The 20,031-nt window shown below is 48.3% G+C and overlaps 1 protein-coding gene across 19 annotated transcripts in view; it reads left to right on the forward strand.

Moving 5' to 3' along the window:
* The window catches only part of SLIT3 (slit guidance ligand 3), a 914,676-nt gene that overhangs the window by 248,456 nt on the left and 646,189 nt on the right, over positions 1-20,031 (forward strand). The window contains exon 1 of one of the 19 annotated variants that reach the window (XM_021076953.2): positions 1,811-2,452. The exons of the other annotated variants lie outside the window; for them this stretch is intronic. Within the exon in view, the coding sequence (XP_020932612.2) occupies positions 2,256-2,452 (197 nt within the window). The 5' untranslated portion in view covers positions 1,811-2,255. Of the gene's footprint in view, positions 1-1,810; positions 2,453-20,031 lie in introns of those variants that run through there. 19 annotated transcript variants of the gene reach the window in all.

Below are 20,031 nucleotides of genomic sequence, written 5' to 3' on the forward strand. Positions count from 1 at the left end.
TTTCTGCTCCAGACAGTCTGAGACACTTTTGTGCCCTTGGGCCCTTGCCCAGTTCTCTCATCTGCCTGAGTCCTGGTACTAAATTGGTTCAAGGCTTGGAGGAAAGCTTCAGAGGAAAGGATGTTTAGAGTTCTTAAATGTTGAAGTCACCCCAAGGACCAGAGCGTCGATTTTCTATGGCCACTAGAGGGCGATGAAAACAGCATCTGTACTGAAAGCTGCTCCCAAGAAAAACAGCAGTAAATTGCACCTAATGTGTTTATGAATGATGTAGGGGCTGAGGGGTGTGTGTGCGCGCGCACGTGTGTGTGTACATGTACTTAAAGTTGTGTGCCTGGAGCTAAGACTTTGAAAATCTGCTAAGGAATGATAAAATCTGCACCTCTTCTATGTACTCACAGGATATGGTCCAGGCAGTTAAAAGTTTCCTCGAAGGAAAGCGAAGCAGAAGGAATCAGAATAGCATTTATGTGAAAGGAAAGGGAAGAGCTCTCAGGAGCATAGTTATTGTTAACATGGTGTGTGTGTGTGTTAGTGTTCCTGTGTTGTATGTGATTGAGTGTGAATGTGTACCAGAGTGTGTAAGCCTGTTTGTGCACAAGTGTTTGTAACTGCATGTGTAGCTAGGCATGGGTGTATTTGTATGCATGAGTGTGTGTGTGTACGAATGCGTGTATATGCAGGGCTCATTCGGATTTGTCCAGTGTGAACAGACCTCAAGGAAGTCTGGGCAATACTTCCTCCAGTTCCTGCCCTCTCCCTGCAAACAAACAAACAAAATCATTCCTACAAGTATTTATGGAGCCTCTAACACACGCCCCTCCCCACGGCATCTGGAAAAGCTCAGACCTGGCCAATTTAGAGGGGCACTGGAAGAGGGGGCAGAAGGGACGCTGGGGGCAGAAGGGATGCTGTTTGAAAAAACACTTTCTCCTCTTTGATGCATCAAATAACCCAGTGAGGTGGGCCCAGAGAGCTCTGTGGCCTCCTAGCTTTGAAGAAACCAAGGCTCAGAGGTGACATGGCTGATACACAGTCACTTTGTGAGAAAGCAGAATCTCAAGGACTGGAAACCCAGCATTGTCAGTCCAGCGGTCCAAGGCCCTGCCATCCCTAACGTTTGGCAGACAGAAGGCATTGGAGCTGAGCAAAGAAGGGTGGGCCTCTGAGCAGGGTGTGCCAGAAGCCACCTGAACAACTCAGGCTGGCCATTTTCCACAACACTTGTGACTACAGAGTGCATTAATGTCAGTACAGTAGGTCCTTCAGGAAGAAGTTGTGGATCTTTGCTAAGATGACGTGGGATCTTTAAGGATGTTTGTAGATGCGGTAAGGCTGCAGCTGCCATAGGCTGTGAAGTAAAACTTGGGTGAATGAGAGTGCTGAGGTTTGGGGTCCTACTCTAGCAGCTGTGTGACTTCAGGCAAATTACTCCACTTCTCTGAGCTTTGGGTTTTTATCTGTAAAATAAAGGTACTCCAGCGCTCTCTTGCGGGACGGTGTTGGGACAGAATGTGAATAGAAGGCTCAGTGCCAGAATCAAGAAAAAGTGCCACCAGCCCGATCCGTCCTTGGCTCCGTGGAGTGAAAGAGCCTCAACGCTGGGGCCCTGCTGGCCAAGCCCCTCTTCTTCCCGGTTCCTTCCCTCTCCCTCCTCCGCTGCCTCCTCCCTTCGAGCTTTCACTCGCTCCAGCAAAGTTCCCAACTTAGTCGACATGACACGCAGCGCAGCCAATGAGAGGCGGAGTGGCGTTTTTTTGGGGGGGCGGGAGGGGTGGGCCCCGCGTCTCCGGTGTCTGCCCTGCTCAGTGAATGGAGAGAGCGAGCGCCGGCCAGCTCACCCGGCCGCCCGGTGCCCCAGCCGCCGCCGCCGCCGCCGCGCTCCCGAACCTAGCCCCAAGCCGGACCTCCCCGGGCGCCGTGCCCCACTGCGCTTGCCCCAGGCTCCCGACCCGGCCCGGGCCCCCGGCCGCGGGCCAGAGGGGCCAGGGGGCGCTCGGCACCTGGGCACTCCGAGCGATGCGCAGCGGGGCAGTGCCGGCCCCGCCGATGGAGCTACTGCCGCCGCCGCCGCCGCCGCCCGGCGCGTCCCGCTCTGCCCGCGCCCCGTGCGCCTGAGCGCCGAGCTCGCTCCTCCTCCGCGCCAACTCCGCCGCCCGCTCCCCAGGCAGCCCGTGCTCCGCGCGCGCCTCCGCGGGCTCCACGCGTCTTGCCCCGCCGAGGCAGCCTCCTCCAGGCGCGGGCCCCTGCACACTATGGCCCCCGGGCGGACGGGGGCCGGCGCCGCAGTGCGCGCCCGCCTGATGCTGGCCTTGGCTCTGGCGAGTGTTCTGAGCGGGCCCCCCGCCGCCGCCTGCCCCACCAAGTGTACCTGCTCCGCCGCCAGCGTGGACTGCCACGGGCTGGGCCTCCGGGCGGTTCCCCGGGGCATACCCCGCAACGCCGAGCGCCTGTGAGTACTCCCGCCCCGCCCCACCCCACCCGGGCCACCCACCTGGGTCCCGCAGAGGGGCCCCCAGGCACCAGATCCTTCCTTTCTCCTTGGCCGCGCTGGATGCAGCCTCTGCCTTCACCCTCTCCTGGCCCGGGTCATTCACTCTCTGAGTTGGGGGTCTGTTGCTTTGGGCAGGTCTTAGGGAGAGAGGTCTCGAGGCTCCCTGTGATGAGCAAAGAGCGGTGCCTCTCCGGGGGTGAGGGTTCCAGACTCAGGGCCAGCTGACAGCTTCCAAGGAGAATGCTGGCAGGAGGCAAGGGGAGGAGGTAACACTGCAGCCAGGGAGGTCTTAGGGTGAGGGTGAGGGGTTCGCGCTCTTTAAAGAGGGGGCGAAGGAGGAAGCTGAAGGGTGTTGGGCGGCAGGGCACGGAGACCGGAGACAGGGCCCGGGAGATTGTGACCCGCTTGGCGATCAGAATGGACCCGCCGCTCTCTGGCTGCCCTTGTGAGGAAAGTTGAGAGTGTGTCTGAAGGTCTAACTTCTGAGGAACCGAACGAATTCAGAGTGGGTACTTGCTTACAAAACCAGCCCTGCCTGGAGTGCAGCCTCAGAGATGCCAAGTTGCAGCCAGGGTGAATTTTTTATGGCTTGGTTATAAATGCCTCCCCAAACGGGCCGGAGAATGGAAATGCTGACAGCCCTTTAAATGAGACCGAACGCTATAATCTTTCAAACCGCACTCAGTCTCGAATCCTGGGCTTGGCAGCAAGAGGAGAGGCGCTTGGAGAGTGGGGTGGATTGACCCTCGCTTTAACCCCAATTGTGCAACCAAATATTTACTTTTCATATGTCAACGTTTTGAAAACATTTATCATTTTGATCCTCGGACAATTTTCAAAACTTGGACGCTGGGGTGGGCTCTCCCCAGCCTGCAGTTGGGGAGTGGGGAAGGAGGGAGACATGGTGGAGGGGGTTGGAACCCGGCTGGGAATGCAGCCCAGAAGTGGGTGAGGGTTTGCTCTAGCTGGTAGATTTCTGCGCGGCTTGCTCTTCCTGTACCCCCTTCCCCACAGGTCTTAGAGTGGGTGCATGGGTCTTGGAGATTTTGCCTTCTTGACTTTGGTAGGAAAGAGAGTGCAAGGGACTAAGCTGAACTGCCCTAGAGTGTGTTATTCCTGTTAATCACCTCCTGTCACTTCACTTCTCTTCTGCTTACTTTTTGCACGTCCCTGAGTGGAAACTCAATAGAACTGCCTTCCTTTTTTCCTGGCGCTTTCCTTTTGGCTCAAAACATTTTTTTTTTTCAAGTGCAGTGATTATTTTGGGGGGTTGAAGTTGAACCATACAATTGTAGAGGGTTACAGCTGACGCCTCGTTAATACATGTAGAAAATGAGGCTCAGAAATGTGGAATGACTGGCCTAAGGTCACATGGCAGGTTGATGGCAATAAAAGGGCCCGATCCAGATTTCTACAACTTAATTCAGCCATTAGATTCTACCCCACCAGTGAAAACTTGTTTTGGTGATATTTTTTGAAAACCTAGAACTTAGAAACTAAATTCTTCTCCCTTCTCACACCTGGGCCAGCCGCATGAGTTAGTGAAGTCACAACTGTAGCTAATGTTTAATGAATGCTTTCTGTGCCTCAGTTTGTTCACATGTGTTTATCTTCTTGAATCGCTACAACAGTCTTATTCGTTACACAGGTAGTGCTCACAATACCACTTTACAGTTCAGCTTTTTTGTCACTTGCTCAAGGTCATGTAGTAGCTAGTTAAGTGTTTGCATTGGAGCATGTCTGGTTCCTAAGTCCACACTCCCTACTACTCAGCGGGACATCCTTGGAACAAGGGTCAGCTTGGGCCAAGATCTATAAATAGACTGTCCCAGGAGGGTTCTCCCTGGGCTTGGGGCTTAGAATAGGCAGCTGGCGCTGCTGCTTCAGGTATACCCTGCGTCTGTTGAACAGTCAATTTGCTTTCCTGTTCAGGTTTTGAGCCTTTTTTTTTTTTTCACATTCAAAATCATGTTGCATGTTTGAGACACCAGGGAGAGTGGGCCCCTCTCCTTCTAGCATGGAGGAAGTCTCCAAATGCTGCAGGCACAGCCCTGCAGCAGCATGCCCCTGGGCTCCTTCCCCTGGGAGACCCAGCAGCTGGGGGTTGCCCATCTGCTCTATCATTGGAGAAAGTGGCTAGAGACTGGCCTCCTGAGGCATTCCCGTGGGTCCCCTGCTGCATTCACAGCTGCTGGCAGGCGTTGGCAGAGTAGGAGATGCTTGGGAATATGTCTGAGTCCCTTCTGCCTCACTTGGTTCTGGTCACTGATGTCTCTGGCTGGGGTGCGTGGAGGTGATGCGGCTGCCAAGACTGGCTTCTCATTCTAGTCTCTTTTCTTCCCAGGAGAGGGGACAACCTTGATAAGCAGGCTGGGTCGGGTTTACTGCAGGGGTTCGGCAGAGCCTCGCAGTAGTCCCTATAGTCCTTGTCACCACACGCCCTCTCTCGGTCCACTCCAAGGTAACATTTCCATTCCACAAACTCTTGGGGCCAGAAGGGGGGAGGGTGGGCATTCCTGAGCTATGCCAAGGGTTTCTTTAGGGAGGAATTTTTCATTCATTCCTCCCTCATTCATTCAACAAACATGGCTTGAACGTCCACCGCATTCCAGTAACTGTATATAAAATCATGGCATATATAGAAGAAAAGCAGCAATTCGACTTAAAGAATGTAAGCAAAGGACGGAAGAAGGAACTTTCCTTTCTTGAACCCTTTAAGCTTCTCAGGGCTCATTTTTTTCCTGTGGCTGTTTTGTCGGCACTGCCATCAGATGCTCCAGACCTTCCTAAAATCTGTTTTCTGATCACAAATGTTTATGCTGTGTTTTGTAACAAAGAGGAAACATTTTCTCCTTTCTCTGTTCATCACTGCTACTCTACCTCCCAAAGAGGCTTTTATGAAGGGCTGTGTGTGTGTGTGTGTCTGTGTGTGTGTGTGTGTGTTTGAGGACAACGCGGTCACCATTTGGACTTTGCTTCAGGCCTGGAATGGGGCCTATTAAATTGTTCCTAATTAAGCTGGTATCAGAGCTGGGGGTCTGTGTTCTAGCATATTCTCCATAATGTCAGCACATCACACAGAGCAACTCTCTGTCAGTTTATAAACTCCTGAAAAAAATCCCCCCCCCCCACCGGGGAGGTGACACCCACAAGAAAGCTAAATAAACGCAGAGGAGGATTCAGTGTAATTTATTATCCGTGGAGCAAAGATAGATCACAAGGGCAGAGGAAGTGAATGGTGGTGCCTGAAACAAAACATTTACCATGGAGCACAGAGTAAACAGATGTTGCACTTACCCTTCTGAGTACAAAAGGAGCCCACAGATGTAATTCTTCTCCAACCACAATCTCGGCCTGGAAAAAGAGAAGGCAGATGAAAATGAACTCTCACGCAGGGCCCCTTCTCCGCGTCCTGCCTAAAGGCAGGCGGAGGCCCGCTTCTCACCCGCAGCGAGGTGGTGGCCTGAACAGCGGAGTGGGGCAAGAGTGGACATCTTTGGTTTTTCACTTGGCTCTGGAACATGCTGGAGACTGCTGTATTTAAATAAACATTTCCTGTTTGCGAAGGAATACGGGCTAAAGGCTGAAACGTGAGAATGTGGTAACTTAATTTTCTCCATCACTCCAGATGACGGCAAGCTTCGCCGGTGGTTGGGTCCAATAAAAACCGACACCGTGTCATAGGCTTTCCCTTACTTGACCACAAAGGTCCTAAGGTCAAGTGGGAGACTTTCCAAGATGCTCCACAGCCAAGTCCTGCATCCTGGTAGTCCCAGCCCTCAGGGCCAGCCCAGAGCACCAGGGACAAGCGGGTGGATCATGGGGCCTCTCTGGGCCAACCACAGGGATGTGGCCTTTCAAGGAAGGACAGTGTTCTTCCGCCGTGTCTGCCAGGCTGGACAAGAGCTGCTAAGCTTATCCGCTTTTGGTGTGCAGTGCAACTCTGAACAGATGGCTTTACTTCTCTGGGCCTTATTTTCCTAAAAGTAGAATTCTAGTATAGACTGTGGGTTTTTTTAAAAGTGTATAGTCTAGTTCACTGGTGAGTTTTCGGGGGCCTCTTCCCCATAGCATAGAACAGTGCCTGGTACGTAGTAGGTTTTCAGCAAGTATGTGTTGAATAAAGTAATGATGAATCTCACAGATGCAAGTCTTTCTTTAGTTCTTACAAGTAAAAGCTGGGCAGTCACAGATTTGCATTTTTATATATAGCTCCGGGCTACTTACTGGTAACCTATTACATGAGTTATTAAGGGTTTCTAAAATTTGGCTTTCATGAACTAGAATTATTGCCTTACTTTGAGTTACCAAGGACCATAATGAGGGATCCACTCTGCAGTCTGGTTGCCAGGCGTTGCTTAGCAGCCATGCAAAACTCCTACTGTGCACAGGCCCATGAAAGAGCTAGAAATCCTGAACACTTAAACCACAGGACTTTCTAATCAGGAGCTCATCAGCATTATCCTGCCTCTCTGTGGTTTTTGATTGCTGCTCTGCTTGTATTAATCGATGTGTTGTAGGTTCATTATTTTAAGTTTTGCTTGTGCAGCAAGCTGAGCCTTGTTTATTTCTGCATTTTGCCACTTTGGTTGTTATTTTGTTTCTCTCTAGGTCTGTTTGTTGTCACCCAGCTCTTTCTGCCCTAGAAAGTGAGAACAGCGGATCTGAGAGTTCTGGGACCTTTTGCACTAAGCAGGTGGTGCAGGAAATTTTCAGAGCCCCATACCTGGTGTCTCAGGCCTCCTCTTGGGACAGACAGCTCCTGTTTGCATTCTGGCTCTGATACATCTTTGCTGCTAGACCTGGGGCAGGTCGCTCAGCCCCTCTGGGCTGCAGTCTATCTCATCCCATTGTATTGTGTTTCCCCGCCTGTAATGCAGGGATGATAATTGCACTGGCCCTGTGGGAATGCTGGGGATGTGGCCTAAGGCAGTCCACGTGATGCGCTCAGCATCGTGCTGCATGTGCTTCCCAGCTAACATTCCTTATTTGTAAGGGCACAAAGTAAATGTTCCTCTGGGGAGCGATTACATGAAATAATGTACAGGAAGTGCTTAACACAGTACCTGGCACAGAGGCCTCCTGAAACTCTTCATGACAGTGACCACGGCTGTTATTTCCATTTCTTCATCCCGGGGCCCCTCCAGCTGGAAGTTTTGAGATGCCCACTCAAAGCGTGCCTGTCGAGGCAAGTTCCTCGCCTGCACGGAGGCTGTGCCCAACACCCCTGTGCCCAGTTCGCTCCCTCTCCTCCCCAGCTAAGCCCAGGTTGGCCTCTGTTCCATAAAAGAGGGATTACGGTTGAAGTGGTTTATCTTTTCCCTGCGCGTGCTGCTTTGTGGTATATTTAAATAAGGAATGCATTTTATTTATTTATTTTAGGGGGTTGGATTTTCATGGGGAATTTTTAACTTTTTTTTTTTTTTTCAGTGCTCGTTCCTTCTGTCTTTCCCTAAATACCTCCTTTTACTGACTTCCCGTGTCTGCCTCTGTTACTGCTTTTACTTAAAACAGCTGTATTTACTAGCATGCTCCACCCTCATTATGTAAGGTGGTCTTAACTCTTTTTAGAACTGCTGGAAAAAAAACCACAAAAAAAAAAAAAAAAACCAAACAAACAAACTAAGGTATGGTTTTTCCAAAGAGCTTTTCTGGAGCACCTCAAGCTGTGGATAGGAGAGATCAGAGGGTGCCCTGCTGTGGTTTCTTTTTTTTTTTTTTTTTTTTTTGTCTTTTGTCTTTTTGTTGTTGTTGTTGTTGCTATTTCTTGGGCCGCTCCTGCGGCATATGGAGGTTCCCAGGCTAGGGGTTGAATCGGAGCTGTAGCCACCGGCCTACGCCAGAGCCACAGCAACGCCGGATCCGAGCCGCGTCTGCAACCCACACCACAGCTCACGGCAACGCCAGATCGTTAACCCACTGAGCAAGGGCAGGGACCGAACCCGCAACCTCATGGTTCCTAGTCGGATTCGTTAACCACTGCGCCACGACGGGAACTCCCCTGCTGTGGTTTCTGGTGTTGAATTTTTAAGCCTCTCCGTTGCTCCTTATTCTCCAGCCTTAAATTTAAATCTATTTTACCCAGGTGGGAAGAACTCATAATAGGAGTCCTCTGCTTCTCTATTCTGGAGTCTTAAACTGCCCTTTGTGACTAGTGCTGGTCTGCCAAAGGCTATGCTTTCCTTCCCACTCTCTGTGGTCTGCGTAGGTCTGTTGCTATAACCATATTTGCTACAGCCATTCCCTCGGAAGCATGGTCAAGAGTGTGATTAAAAGGCCTCAGTACACAGTTCTGTCGTGGCTCAGCCGTTAATGAACCTGACTGGTATCCATGAGGGTGTAGGTTCAATCTGTGGCCTTGCTCAGAGGGTTAAGGATCTGGTGTTGCCACGAGCTCTGGTATAGGACTCAGATCTGGCGTGGCTGTGGCTGTGGCTGTGGCATAGGCTGGCGGCTACAGCTCTGATTCGACCCCTAGCCTGGAACTTCCATGTGCCACAGGTGGGCCCTAAAAAGGCAATAATAATAATAATAATAATAATAATAAAATAGAAATAAAAAATAGTTTTCAACACTGAGCAGATTGGGAAGTAGGAAAGGAATGATTTTGTGAGTAAAGGTGTAGATTCCAGAGCCCAATGGGGCTCCAGGCCTGGTTTACCACTTAACTGGCTGGCCTCAGTTTCCTCATTTGTAAAATGGGAATAATAGTAATACCCCTTGATAGGATGCTATGAGCACTGAATGTATCAACGGCCTGAATCAGTGCATCCTCTGTAAATATCCATCATTATGACCGTCATTCCTACTGAGCCTTCTCTCCAGAGTGTTTTCAAGATAAAGCCTGGCTGGGAAAAATATACAGCTTGTCAAGGCTTGTCCAAGTTCCAGCCACGTGCTGGTTGATCGTCCACCAACGTAATTTTAGGGAAAGTGGTCATTCTCCTTTGCCTGATTACATTTAGCAGCGAGGCCCTCAGTTCTTCAGGCCATTTATTCCATTTTTAAAAGCAGTTCTACGAAGAAATGTGTCTTTGTTTGGGGGTTGAACTTATCTCCTCCATTACTCGTTATTACACAGAGCAAGCGGAATCCTTTTTCCAAATGATAGGATTTCAGACATCTAACTGCTGTTGTATTTCTCACCAGTCACGGACCCAAGTCGTCTCTCTCCTTCCATAAACTTTTATAATTACCCCAGCTATTCTGCACGTGGTAGACTTTGAGACAGGCCCTCTGCCCATTCCTAGTTATCTTCCTCTCGTAGAGTCTAATCTTCCTTGCCTTATATTGGTTTGAGTGAGACCTTCTGCTCGCTTGCTGTCTTTTTTTTTTATTATTATTATTACTCAAATGAATTTATCACATCTGTAGTTGTATAATGGTCATAACGATCTGATTTCTCAGGATTTCCATCCCAAAGCCCAAGCACATCCCCCTACCCCCCAAACTGTCTCCTCCGGAGTTCTTCAGTGTCTGTGAGTCAGCATCTGTTCTGCAAAGAAGTTCATTGTGTCCTTTTTTCAGATTCCACATGTCAGTGAAAGCATTTGATGTTGGTGTCTCATTGTCTGACAGACTTCACTCGGCATGATAGTTTCTAGGTCCCTCCATGTTGCTAAAAATGCCGGCATCTCGTTCCTTTTAATGGCTGAATAATATTCCATTGTGTATATGTACCACATCTTCTGGATCCACTCCTCTGTCGATGGACATTTAGGTTGTTTCCATGTCTTGGCTATTGCAAATAGTGCTGCAACGAACATTGGAGTACATGTGTCTTTGCGAGTCGTGGTTTTCTCTGGATAGATGCCCAGGAGTGGGATTGCTGGATCAAATGGTAGTTCTATGGTTAGTTTTCTGAGGAGTATCCATACTGCTTTCCACAGTGGTTGCACCAATTTACAATCCCACCAACAGTGTCATAGGGTTCCTTTTTCTCCACACCCTCTCCAACACTTATTGTTTGTAGACTTTTGGATGCTGGCCATTCTGGCTGGTGTAAGGTGGTACCTCATCGTGGTTTGGATTTGCATTTCTCTAATCATGAGTGATGTTAATCATCTTTTCATGTGTTTTTTGGCATCTGCATGTCTTCTTTGGAGAACTGTCTGTTTAGATCTTCTACCCATTTTTTGATGGGGTTGTTCGTTTTTTTGGTATGGAGCTGCAGAAGGTGTTTATAAATTTTGGAGATTAATCCCTTGTCAGTTGATTCACTTGCAAAGATTTTCTCCCATTCTGTGGGTTGTCTTTTCGTGTTGTTTAGGGTTTCCTTTGCTGTGCAGTCGCTTGCTGTCTTGACGTCTATCAGTGTATACTAGGGGAACCGCATCACTTTGGACAGCCACCAGCCCTGGGATGGCTCCTTTTGATCCAGCTGTCCCTGCATCCCCAGCCCGCCCTGCTGTTGATCCTATGCCCCCCACCGTCCCAGATGTGTGCACTTGGCTTTTGGCATCTATGTGCAACACTTTGCATTTATCCTAATTAAAATTTGGCAAATAATTTCATTTCATTGGCTTTTCAGGAACATTTGTAGTTTGATTTTCCCTTCTAGCATATTAAGCACTCCTCATTTTCTCCGCAGTTTTAGTGAGCTTGCCTTGCAGATCTTTATCCAGGTTGTCAATATAATTGGCAGAGTCTGCGCTTTTTTTTTTTTTTTTTTTTTTTTTCAAAGTCCTTCTATGGTCCAGGGTGTGGATTACATACATACAGTGTCCTGTTCTCTCTGGCTGGGGTAGATACACATTTTGAGGTCTTATTGGCCCTGTAGCATCTTTCCCTGGGACTCTGTTCATGTTTTCTCTGGAATGGTTTCCTATTAATGTTTAATTTCCCTGTTTGTTGAGTTTTCTCTACACTCTTGGTTTCACTTTCCTTCATGACTTTTTTTCTTTCTTTCTTTTTTTTTTTTAAGGGCTGCATTTGCAGCATACGGCTAGGGGTTGAATTGAAGCTGCAGCTGCCAGCCTACGCCACAGCCATAGCAATGCCAGATCCAAGCCGTGTCTACGACCTACACCACAGCTCACAGCGATGTTGGATCTTTAACCCACTGAGCGAGGCCCGGGATCAAACCTGAGTCCTCATGGATACTCGTTGGGTTCATTACTCCTGAGCCACATCGGGAACTCTTTTCCTTCATGACCTTTGCTTCATCCTTGTTCTTTCAGGCTGGTGCCAGAAGCCCCATCGGCATGGGTTGTAGGGTGTGTATATGGGTGTGTGCGTGTGTGTTTTTTTCTCCTGTGAAATACTTTAGCCTGAGAAATTGGGCCCTTCTTTCAGCAGCCTGGCTCAGCTGAGAAGCTTCAGTATCTCAAAGTGGTTTCCTTTACCATCTGGGGTGCCCCCTGGCCCAAGACTGATTTGCTTGAGTAGCACTTGGAGTGAATGTGAGGCAGGATGACACAGAGAGGACTGAGGCCTGCAGGCACTCCCCATAGCCCTGTAACTCATGGTAACAATGACAAGAACAATCACCCCACCACGAGAACCACCATCGATGGAGGCCCACTTTGTGCCTAGCACCGCTTTCACAGTTTACATGCCCGGACTCAATCTTTGAACAGTCATGCAAGACAGGAACTCATTCAGTTCCCATTTTACAGATGCGGATACAGTCAGAGAGGTGAAGTCACTTATCCAGGTGGGAGGAGTAGGGTCAGGGTTTATCCAGGTGGGCTGGCCTCTGGTCTGTGCCTCAGCTGCTGGCCATGTCATTCCTCCCCCACGTCTTTAAGTCAGCTGTCTTCCCTGTTTTCTTCTTCTTCTTTTTTTTTTTTTTGGTCTTTTTAGGGCCACACCCACGGCATATGGAAGTTCCCAGGCTAGGGGTCTACTTGAAGCTGTAGCCATTGGCCTATGGCACAGCCACAGCAACGCAGGACCCTAGCAGTGTCTGCATGCAACCTACACCACAGCTCATGGCAATGCCGGATCCTTAACCCACTGATCGAGGCCAGGGATCGAACCCAAAACCTCACGGTTCCTAGTTGGATTTGTTTTTTCTGCGCCGTGACGGGAATGCCTTCCCTGCCTTCTAAATCCAGAAATCTCAAAGAACAACCAGGAGGGAAAAAAAAAAAAAAAAAAAAAAAAAGCAGCAGTGAGCGAATGCTGTCTTCTGGACACCTGGCAAAAGAGCCTCTTATCCAGCTTGGGGAAGTGAGTGACGTTTAGACTGGAGCTTGAGGACAAATAGGGTTCCCGTGGGCAGAAATGGGAACATGGTTTGGATTCGCAGAAGTTTTAGGCTGCATGGAACTTAAGGGAGCCTGAGCCCAATGTAAAATGATAGGAGCTGACCTTTAGGAAGTTTTGGGAAACAGGGGCATTTAGGGTGTTGGCTGAATCCAGTCTTGGGAAAAATGTTACCATGGTTCTGTGGCTATTGTTTTTTTAAATTTCCAGCCACTTGCGATGGAACATGCTGGAAGATAATGTGAAAAAAAGAATATATATATATGTATATATATATATGTGTGTGTGTATATATATATATGACTGGGTCACTTTGCTATATAGCAGAAGTTGACAGAACATTGTAAATCAACTATACTGAAAATTTAAAAAAAATCTTGCATTCGAGGGAATAAACCCTTCTAGAACAATCTGATGAGCCTTCTTGACCAGCGTTTCCCCCCCATGGGTGTCTGCCTAGCTCTTGCCAGGGATTGCCTTGCATTCCAGTTGGTGTACCACTTGCGTTCTTTCAGCCACGACCTCCAGGCTCCTGCTGCCCTGAGATGGGGTCCTGCTGGTACAGGGTGTATATGAGATGCATCCTGGCCTGGCTGGGTCAATGTGACTTCACTTTTCATGGTCTTATCTCTCCTCGTGTGGGCTCAGACTCCTCTTCTCTTGTCCGAAATGCCAGTCTGAGTTCCCGACCCCTGATTCATTCCACACTTTGGCAGCGGTGTGGATCGTGGATTGTGGTTCTTGAAAGTCTGCCAGCACGTTTAACCACCCACCTTGACACCCTCTTGAATTTTTCAGCCTCCCTAATTCCTGTCTGCTACCTGGCATGCCTGCTCCTTGCTCCCCTGCCCTCAAGAATTAGTGTTTGCCCTGGCTCAGGTGGGGCTGTCGGGTGTCCATGGTCCTCCTCTAATCTGAGGTTTGGGGGCTTGACTGTGGACATGTGCATCTCGTGTGTCTCTTCTGGAGCCTGAGCTGCCCCAGGCCCCTTCCTTGACCCTTCCAGCGTGACATCTTGCCCTCTCGTGCCCTCCATGTAGCTCTCCATTGCCTAGTACTGAATTTGGACCTTGGCCAAGTAAGCCACAATTCCTGACACTGGGTTTCAGGAGGATCTTTGTGGCCTGGACCTTCACTGGAGACTGAAGACACCCAGTCATGTTGTTGTCCTGGAAGCAACCTCATACTCCATCTTCATGGCCATCTGAAGCTTCGTCTGATACCCAGGATGGTGTGTAGACATACTCTAGGGCTGGACCCCATGAATGATGAATTACAACCCACTCCTAAACTCCCTGAACCCTGAGTAGAGACAAGAGCAGATTCTTCTGTGACTGAAAAGCTCAGCAATGATGATTTCATCAGAGGGCTGTCCTGCTCAGAAATGTGTCACAAGAGGTTCAGGCACGTTACTGATACTCTTTTTTCTTTTTCTCATCGGCATCTCTGCCAAGCTCTAGGATGCAGGTAGGAAGGTGTTTTTTATATATGGGGTTTTGAAGTGGTGTTAATGGGAAACCAGTGGAGAGGACAATTTGATGTAACCTTTAATGAGGAAGAAGACCTAGTTGGAATCCTGGTTTCCATCAATTTTTTTAAAAACTGCAGGACCTTATGGGAGTATCTTCCTGGGTCTTAATTGTCTCATCTGTAACCTTTAGAAGAGTAGGAATAACACTTCTCTCAGGGGCTGATGCAGGGTTTAAATGAGATCAGATGTCTGCAAATGGCTCTGAAATCTAGTGCTATGAGAATCCCTTACTGATTCCACCCACAATATCCAATTTTAACCACTAAATCCTGCATCTGAAAGATGATCAGGGTTCATTTTAGAATCTTATATTTACAGATGAGGAAACTCAAAGAACTCAGAGGCCTTGGTCAGGGTCACCCACGTTTTTGCACTTTTCCTGGGATTTTCCTTTTCACTTTTCAAGATGCATCTTTTACAGATGCAACCATAGCCTCACACCAACATCAGCAACCCAACCAGGTGGAGTCGAGAGGACATTTTGCCTGAATGATTTGTTAAGTGGGAGTGTCCCCTAAAGTCAAAGCAACTAAGGGGCTCCATGAAAGATGGAGTCGTTTAAAGGAGCTATGTATTGAGTGCCTACAGTGATGAATAAAGCAAGTAGAAGGCCTTCATGTTCAGAACAGCTCAAAATAATATGGAAATCAGTCTGGGCTGTCCATTCCCACCAAATGCCTGGGAGGGCAAAGGCCACCATGCCAGGTTCAGAGAGGAGATTTAGGGGGTGATGGGGGAAGTGAAGGATGGGACACCAAGCCCTCAGGAACCACTGATGAAAGCAAGCCCCATGCCATCCCTTTCAGTGGGTGCCAACATGTAGGAAGACTCACACATCATAAAAAAAAAAAAATTGTACCAGTAGAATTAAAAAACAAAAAACAACCTCATGGGGAAAATATTAATCGGAGAACAATTGTATCCAAGAAAAATTCAAGTATGCCTCCGCAGCTAGCTGGCAAACAGCACAAGTTCTGCATTGTATTAGAGCCCTAATTCTGTGTCGAACACTGACCTTATTTGAGAGGCATTTCGTAAACACTGACACACAGCACAGCAGCATTTGAGGCCATGAGGAGATCCAGGGCCTCCTTTGGGAGGCCAGCGTCCCCTCCTGGGCTTTTCCAGCTGGAACTAGACATTGTTTCCCCGTGGCGATAACGCCCTTCTTCTCTCTTAGCTTTAGCACAGCAGGTAGTTTTCCCAGGGAAAAAGGACAGAGGGGGGCTTTGGACTGAACTTGGCTCTTTGGGGTGTTTTGTCTGGGAGTGGAGAAGGCCATGGGAAGACTCAGCTTTGAGAGGAAGGGTCTGAGATTTTCACTTGGCCCAGTTTCTTTTTGGAGATCTTGTCTTGTGCCCGGAGGTGTGTGCTGCAGATGCGTTGTGTGAGGGTGGTTCCTGGGTGACATGCACCTGATCCTTCGGAAAGGAAGACCCGGGGCTTGCAGTAGCCCCAAGAAATGCATGCACTACGTCTCCTCCTGCTAGAAGTTGGCACTTTTCTTTCCATCTGCTGCCAGCTTACAAGTCCTGAATTTCTGCCATGGAACTTGCTCTGTCCCTCCCCCTCTCCTTTCCTTCCTTAGCCAAGAGGGTTTCAGGCTTTTGAAGTATCTCTGGAGATCATCTGGTCTACCCACACCCCGCCAGTCTCAGTCGCCCTGGACAGATCCATGTCTTAGAGCTGTAACAGGAGGGCACCTCAGCTTTGTGGTGTCAGCTGCCCTCGTGAGAAGTTTGTCCTGCTTTCATTTCGGCCTCAATCACAGCATTCGGTCCTCAGGAACGATCACACCGAGCTGGAGGAAGCCTCTGCCAATCTGGGAAACGAGGGAGACAGAAGAGGGACCAAATCTGGTACCCCAAATAAGGAATAATATGGAATCAGAGGGAGAGGCCCCAGAGGCATGACTTGGGATTTTGCAGCTCCTGTCCGGGAGGCGCCAGGCCCCAAGGGGCTTGATGAAGGTCTAGAAAGGAAAGGAAGCCGGGAACCAGGATGGGAGCAGAAATCCAAAATGGGAAGCCAGTGACTTCATGGGAGTTTTTAACGACTCGGGTGCCCCCTCCCCCCAATTACTTTATATCACATGATGGTAACTAGTCTGCTCCGTTTACTCTGTTTGGGCGGCGGACATTTGAATACTTTCTGAAATAGTTCCCGTAAGCTTCCTCCTGCCATGTGCCCTCCTTGTAAGTTCTGGAAATTTTGCAAAGACCTAAATCTCCTCTGGGATCTTTCCCGACGGGGGCTGCATGCTGATTCGAGCCATATTCAGCCAGGAAGCTCTCCTCTCGTCTTTAAAACAAGAAACATCTCCTTCTGAGAAGACGGCGCTACAGTTTTCTTTGTCTGTGTTGCTAACGAACAAGGAGGCCCCAGTGCAAAACAGCGTTTCAGGAGCAGAGCCGGGCTGATAGCACCTCTTGCCAAATGTGACTGTGTGTAGTTGTGTGGGGGTGTTGGGGGGAAAACAGCTTTGTCAAGAAGAGGGCTGAGGGAGGCAGCTCTGGGGAATTTTTAGCAACTGCAGCTTTGGTGTAGTGGAAAGAACGTTTGCCTGGGAATTTGGAGACCTGGCTGTACCTCCGACATCCCGTGTGACCTTGAACAAGTCACTTGACCTCTCTGGGCCTCAGTTTCCTCCTCCTTTAAGGAGATGAGGAAGTAGACTGGAAGATCTCCAAGGATCGTTTTAGCCCTATGCATCCTCACGTCTAGGGGCTGGGATTTGGGGTTTAGACCTGAGCCAACATCCAACCAACCCAAGGGATTTTCGAGAGGCAATAGAGAGGCCAGGACAGCTGCTTCAGGGAGCGGCTGGTCCTTGATTAAGGCTCAAATAATTAGCTCAGCTCCACAGTGAGCCCTCTGAAATTAAGAAAGAAAAAGATGTTTAGTTTCAAAAATAGCAAGCAGTGTTTCTTAAAAGTGATTGGCTTTGGGCTTTGTAGACTGGATGCACAGGCAGCGTTTCCCTCCCTATAGAGCAGAGCAGTTTCTGGTGTCCGTGCTGAAACTAGTGTGACCTGAGCTCGAATGCCATCACTAACCAAGCACTCCTGGGCATGTTCTTTACGAATCACCTGCTCCACTGGCTTGCTGGAGGATCAAATGAGGTGACACCTGTCAAGCTTAAAGGGCAGCGCTTGGCATTAGATAACCACTCAAAAAGCCATTATGTTGATTACTTATTGCTGCTTAACAAACCACCCCCCAAAACTTAGTGTTGAAAAGCAATGACCATCCTAATTATGCTCCATGATTCTTTGGCTCAGGTTTTTGGACGCGGTTCAGTAGGATGGCTTGTCTCTGCTCCCTGCTGTATGAGGCATCATCTAGGGAGTGTGGGAATGACTGGCGGAGACTCGAATGAGTGGGTAGAGAGTCATCTGCAGGCTGTTCACGCATATGTCTGGCACCCAAGTGGGTTGACTTGAAGGAGTCCATTAGGACTCCTGACCAGAGGGTGCACATGTAACTGCTCTATGTGGCCTGAGCTTGCTTGAAGCATGGCAGCCTCAGAGAGCATCTGATTTCTTACATGAGGCTCAGCGCTCTACGAGCGGTTGTGTTAGTAAATAACTGAGAAGTTGCATGGCTGTTTATGAGGCGGGGTTGTATCAGTAAACAGCCGAGAAGTTGCACGGCTTTTTATGAACAAGCCTTAGAAGTAATAGTGTCGCTTCTGCTGCAAACAGCACAAACCAGCCCCGATTAAAGGGTAGGAACTACTTTTTGAGGGATGTCCCGAAGACTTTGTGGCCATGTTGAAAAAACTACAGCCATGTAATTATCATTATTTTCTGAACTGTGTATCTAATCTCCTAACCAGAGTGAAAGCACCTTGAGGACAGGAGCTGTGTTTCTCTATGGGCTAAGGACAATGCTTGTGGAAATATAACTAAGTCAACACATTTTAAAAATCACATCGAATTAGATTGGCCAGAGGTTTGGTGGAAAGTCCCTGGGTTTTAAAGCCAAAGAGATCTGGATTTAAAAAAAAAAAAAAAGTCTGTATTCAAAATGTGCCTTTGACAAGTTACTTGTCTTTCTAGACTCATTTTTGTTTTGTTTTGTTTTCTTCATCTAAAAAGGGGAGACAGTAATGCCTATTTCCAGGATTGTTGTAAGAATTAGCAAAATGCCCAACACATAGTGAACATTGTGAGGCATCCTGGCACTGTGGCAAGCACATAGATGCTCCAGCAGATGCCAGATCTGCTTTGGATTCCATCCCTTATTGTCACGTGACTACAGACAAGCCCTTTCATTGTTTGGTGTCTTAGTGTCCTCATCTGTAAAATGGGTATAGCAGTAATACCTTTTCAAGGTATCGTGAGGATGAGAAATGCATCATCCGAAGGCTCCAGCTCAGTCCCTGACACTTACTGGGGACTTAATACAAAGTACCTGTAAATTGAGGAGCTGCAGTTAGCAGTTGTGGTTTTCTTGTTTGTGCATTGATTGATCCATGAATTTATGCACTGAACAGTTATATTAATTATAATTATGTATTTAATTATACAATAGCCTCGTTATTGAAGTCCCTGCACGCTAGGGTCTCTGTGGATGCCTAAATCTGGGAAGATACCCTCATGGGACAGAGGACTGGCCCTTTGGGAAAGAGCCCGCTTGGGGTAGTACTTTATTTCAACACATCTGTAATTGAATTTTAATTGCCCCTGTTGGCTTTTGACCCCAGAGCGCCCCCTGGCCTCCTTGAATTATAACCATTTTTCTCAGATATACCTACTCCTTTTTTCCATTGGACCTATTCTATTCTCTCTTTTTTTTTTTTTTTTTTTTTTTTTTTTTTTTTTTTTTTTGCTTTTTAGGGCCACACTCACAGCATAGGGAAGTTCCTAGGCTAGGGGTCCAATCGGAGCAATAGCTGCTGGCCTACACCACAGCCACAGCAACGCCAGATCCTTAAACCACTGAGTGAGGCCAGGGATTGAACCCACAACCACATGGTTCCTTGTTGGATTCGTTTCCGCTGTGCCACGATGAGAACTCCTGGACCTATCCTGTTCCTTACTGTTCTCTAACTACAGGCCAACGTGCTAAGTTATTGTGTCTGATTTTGTTGTCACCTTTGTTTTTTTGGCTATGCCTGTAGCAAATGCAAGTTCCTAGGCCAGGGATCGAACCCATGCCAGTAGCAGTGACCTGAGCCGCTGCAGCAACAATGCTGAGTCCTTAACCTGCTACACCACAGGGTAACTCCGGTTGATGCCTTTTTTAAAAGCATTGTTTTCCTGGCTTAAATTTGGCAAGTTCTGCCAGCCTTGTCTGTGTGGTGCCAAGCCAGAACACCGGGTTTAATTTTTTCAGGAACTTTCTGGGACATGAGCTCTGTTAAGAACCATTAACTAGGAGCTTCTCCTTTTCTTCCCCAAGACTACCTAAAAAGCCTTTAAAAAAAAAAAAAAAAAAAAAGAGATAAGCTGGTAACATAAACTGACCTTGTTCTTTGAAAAAAATGCACAAATTCACAATATTTTGCAAATGATTCACGGCTGCTTTTCTGGGTGGCAATTTTCTTCTGAATGACCCTGTCTACTTCAGTGATTTTGATTGCATGGGCTTTTGCTGAGTTCTAGCTGAAGTTCATAGTGTACCTGTGAGACTGTCTTACATCTTCTTGCTTATGTAAGTCCCTTATCCCTCCATCACAGCAGACATGCGGTGCTGCGGCTGCCCAGGATTCAGTCTTCCTTCTTCGAAGAGCATTGTCTCTTGCACCCACAGGACCCAGTCTGGTGGATCTGTAATCAGGGATCTTGCCTTC

Source organism: Sus scrofa, chromosome 16, assembly GCF_054392235.1.
Source record: "Sus scrofa isolate SSC_HxYL_T2T_F1_AM1 chromosome 16, Sscrofa_HxYL_maternal_Yorkshire_Landrace_v2.0, whole genome shotgun sequence".
NCBI classification, from domain to species: domain Eukaryota; kingdom Metazoa; phylum Chordata; class Mammalia; order Artiodactyla; family Suidae; genus Sus; species Sus scrofa.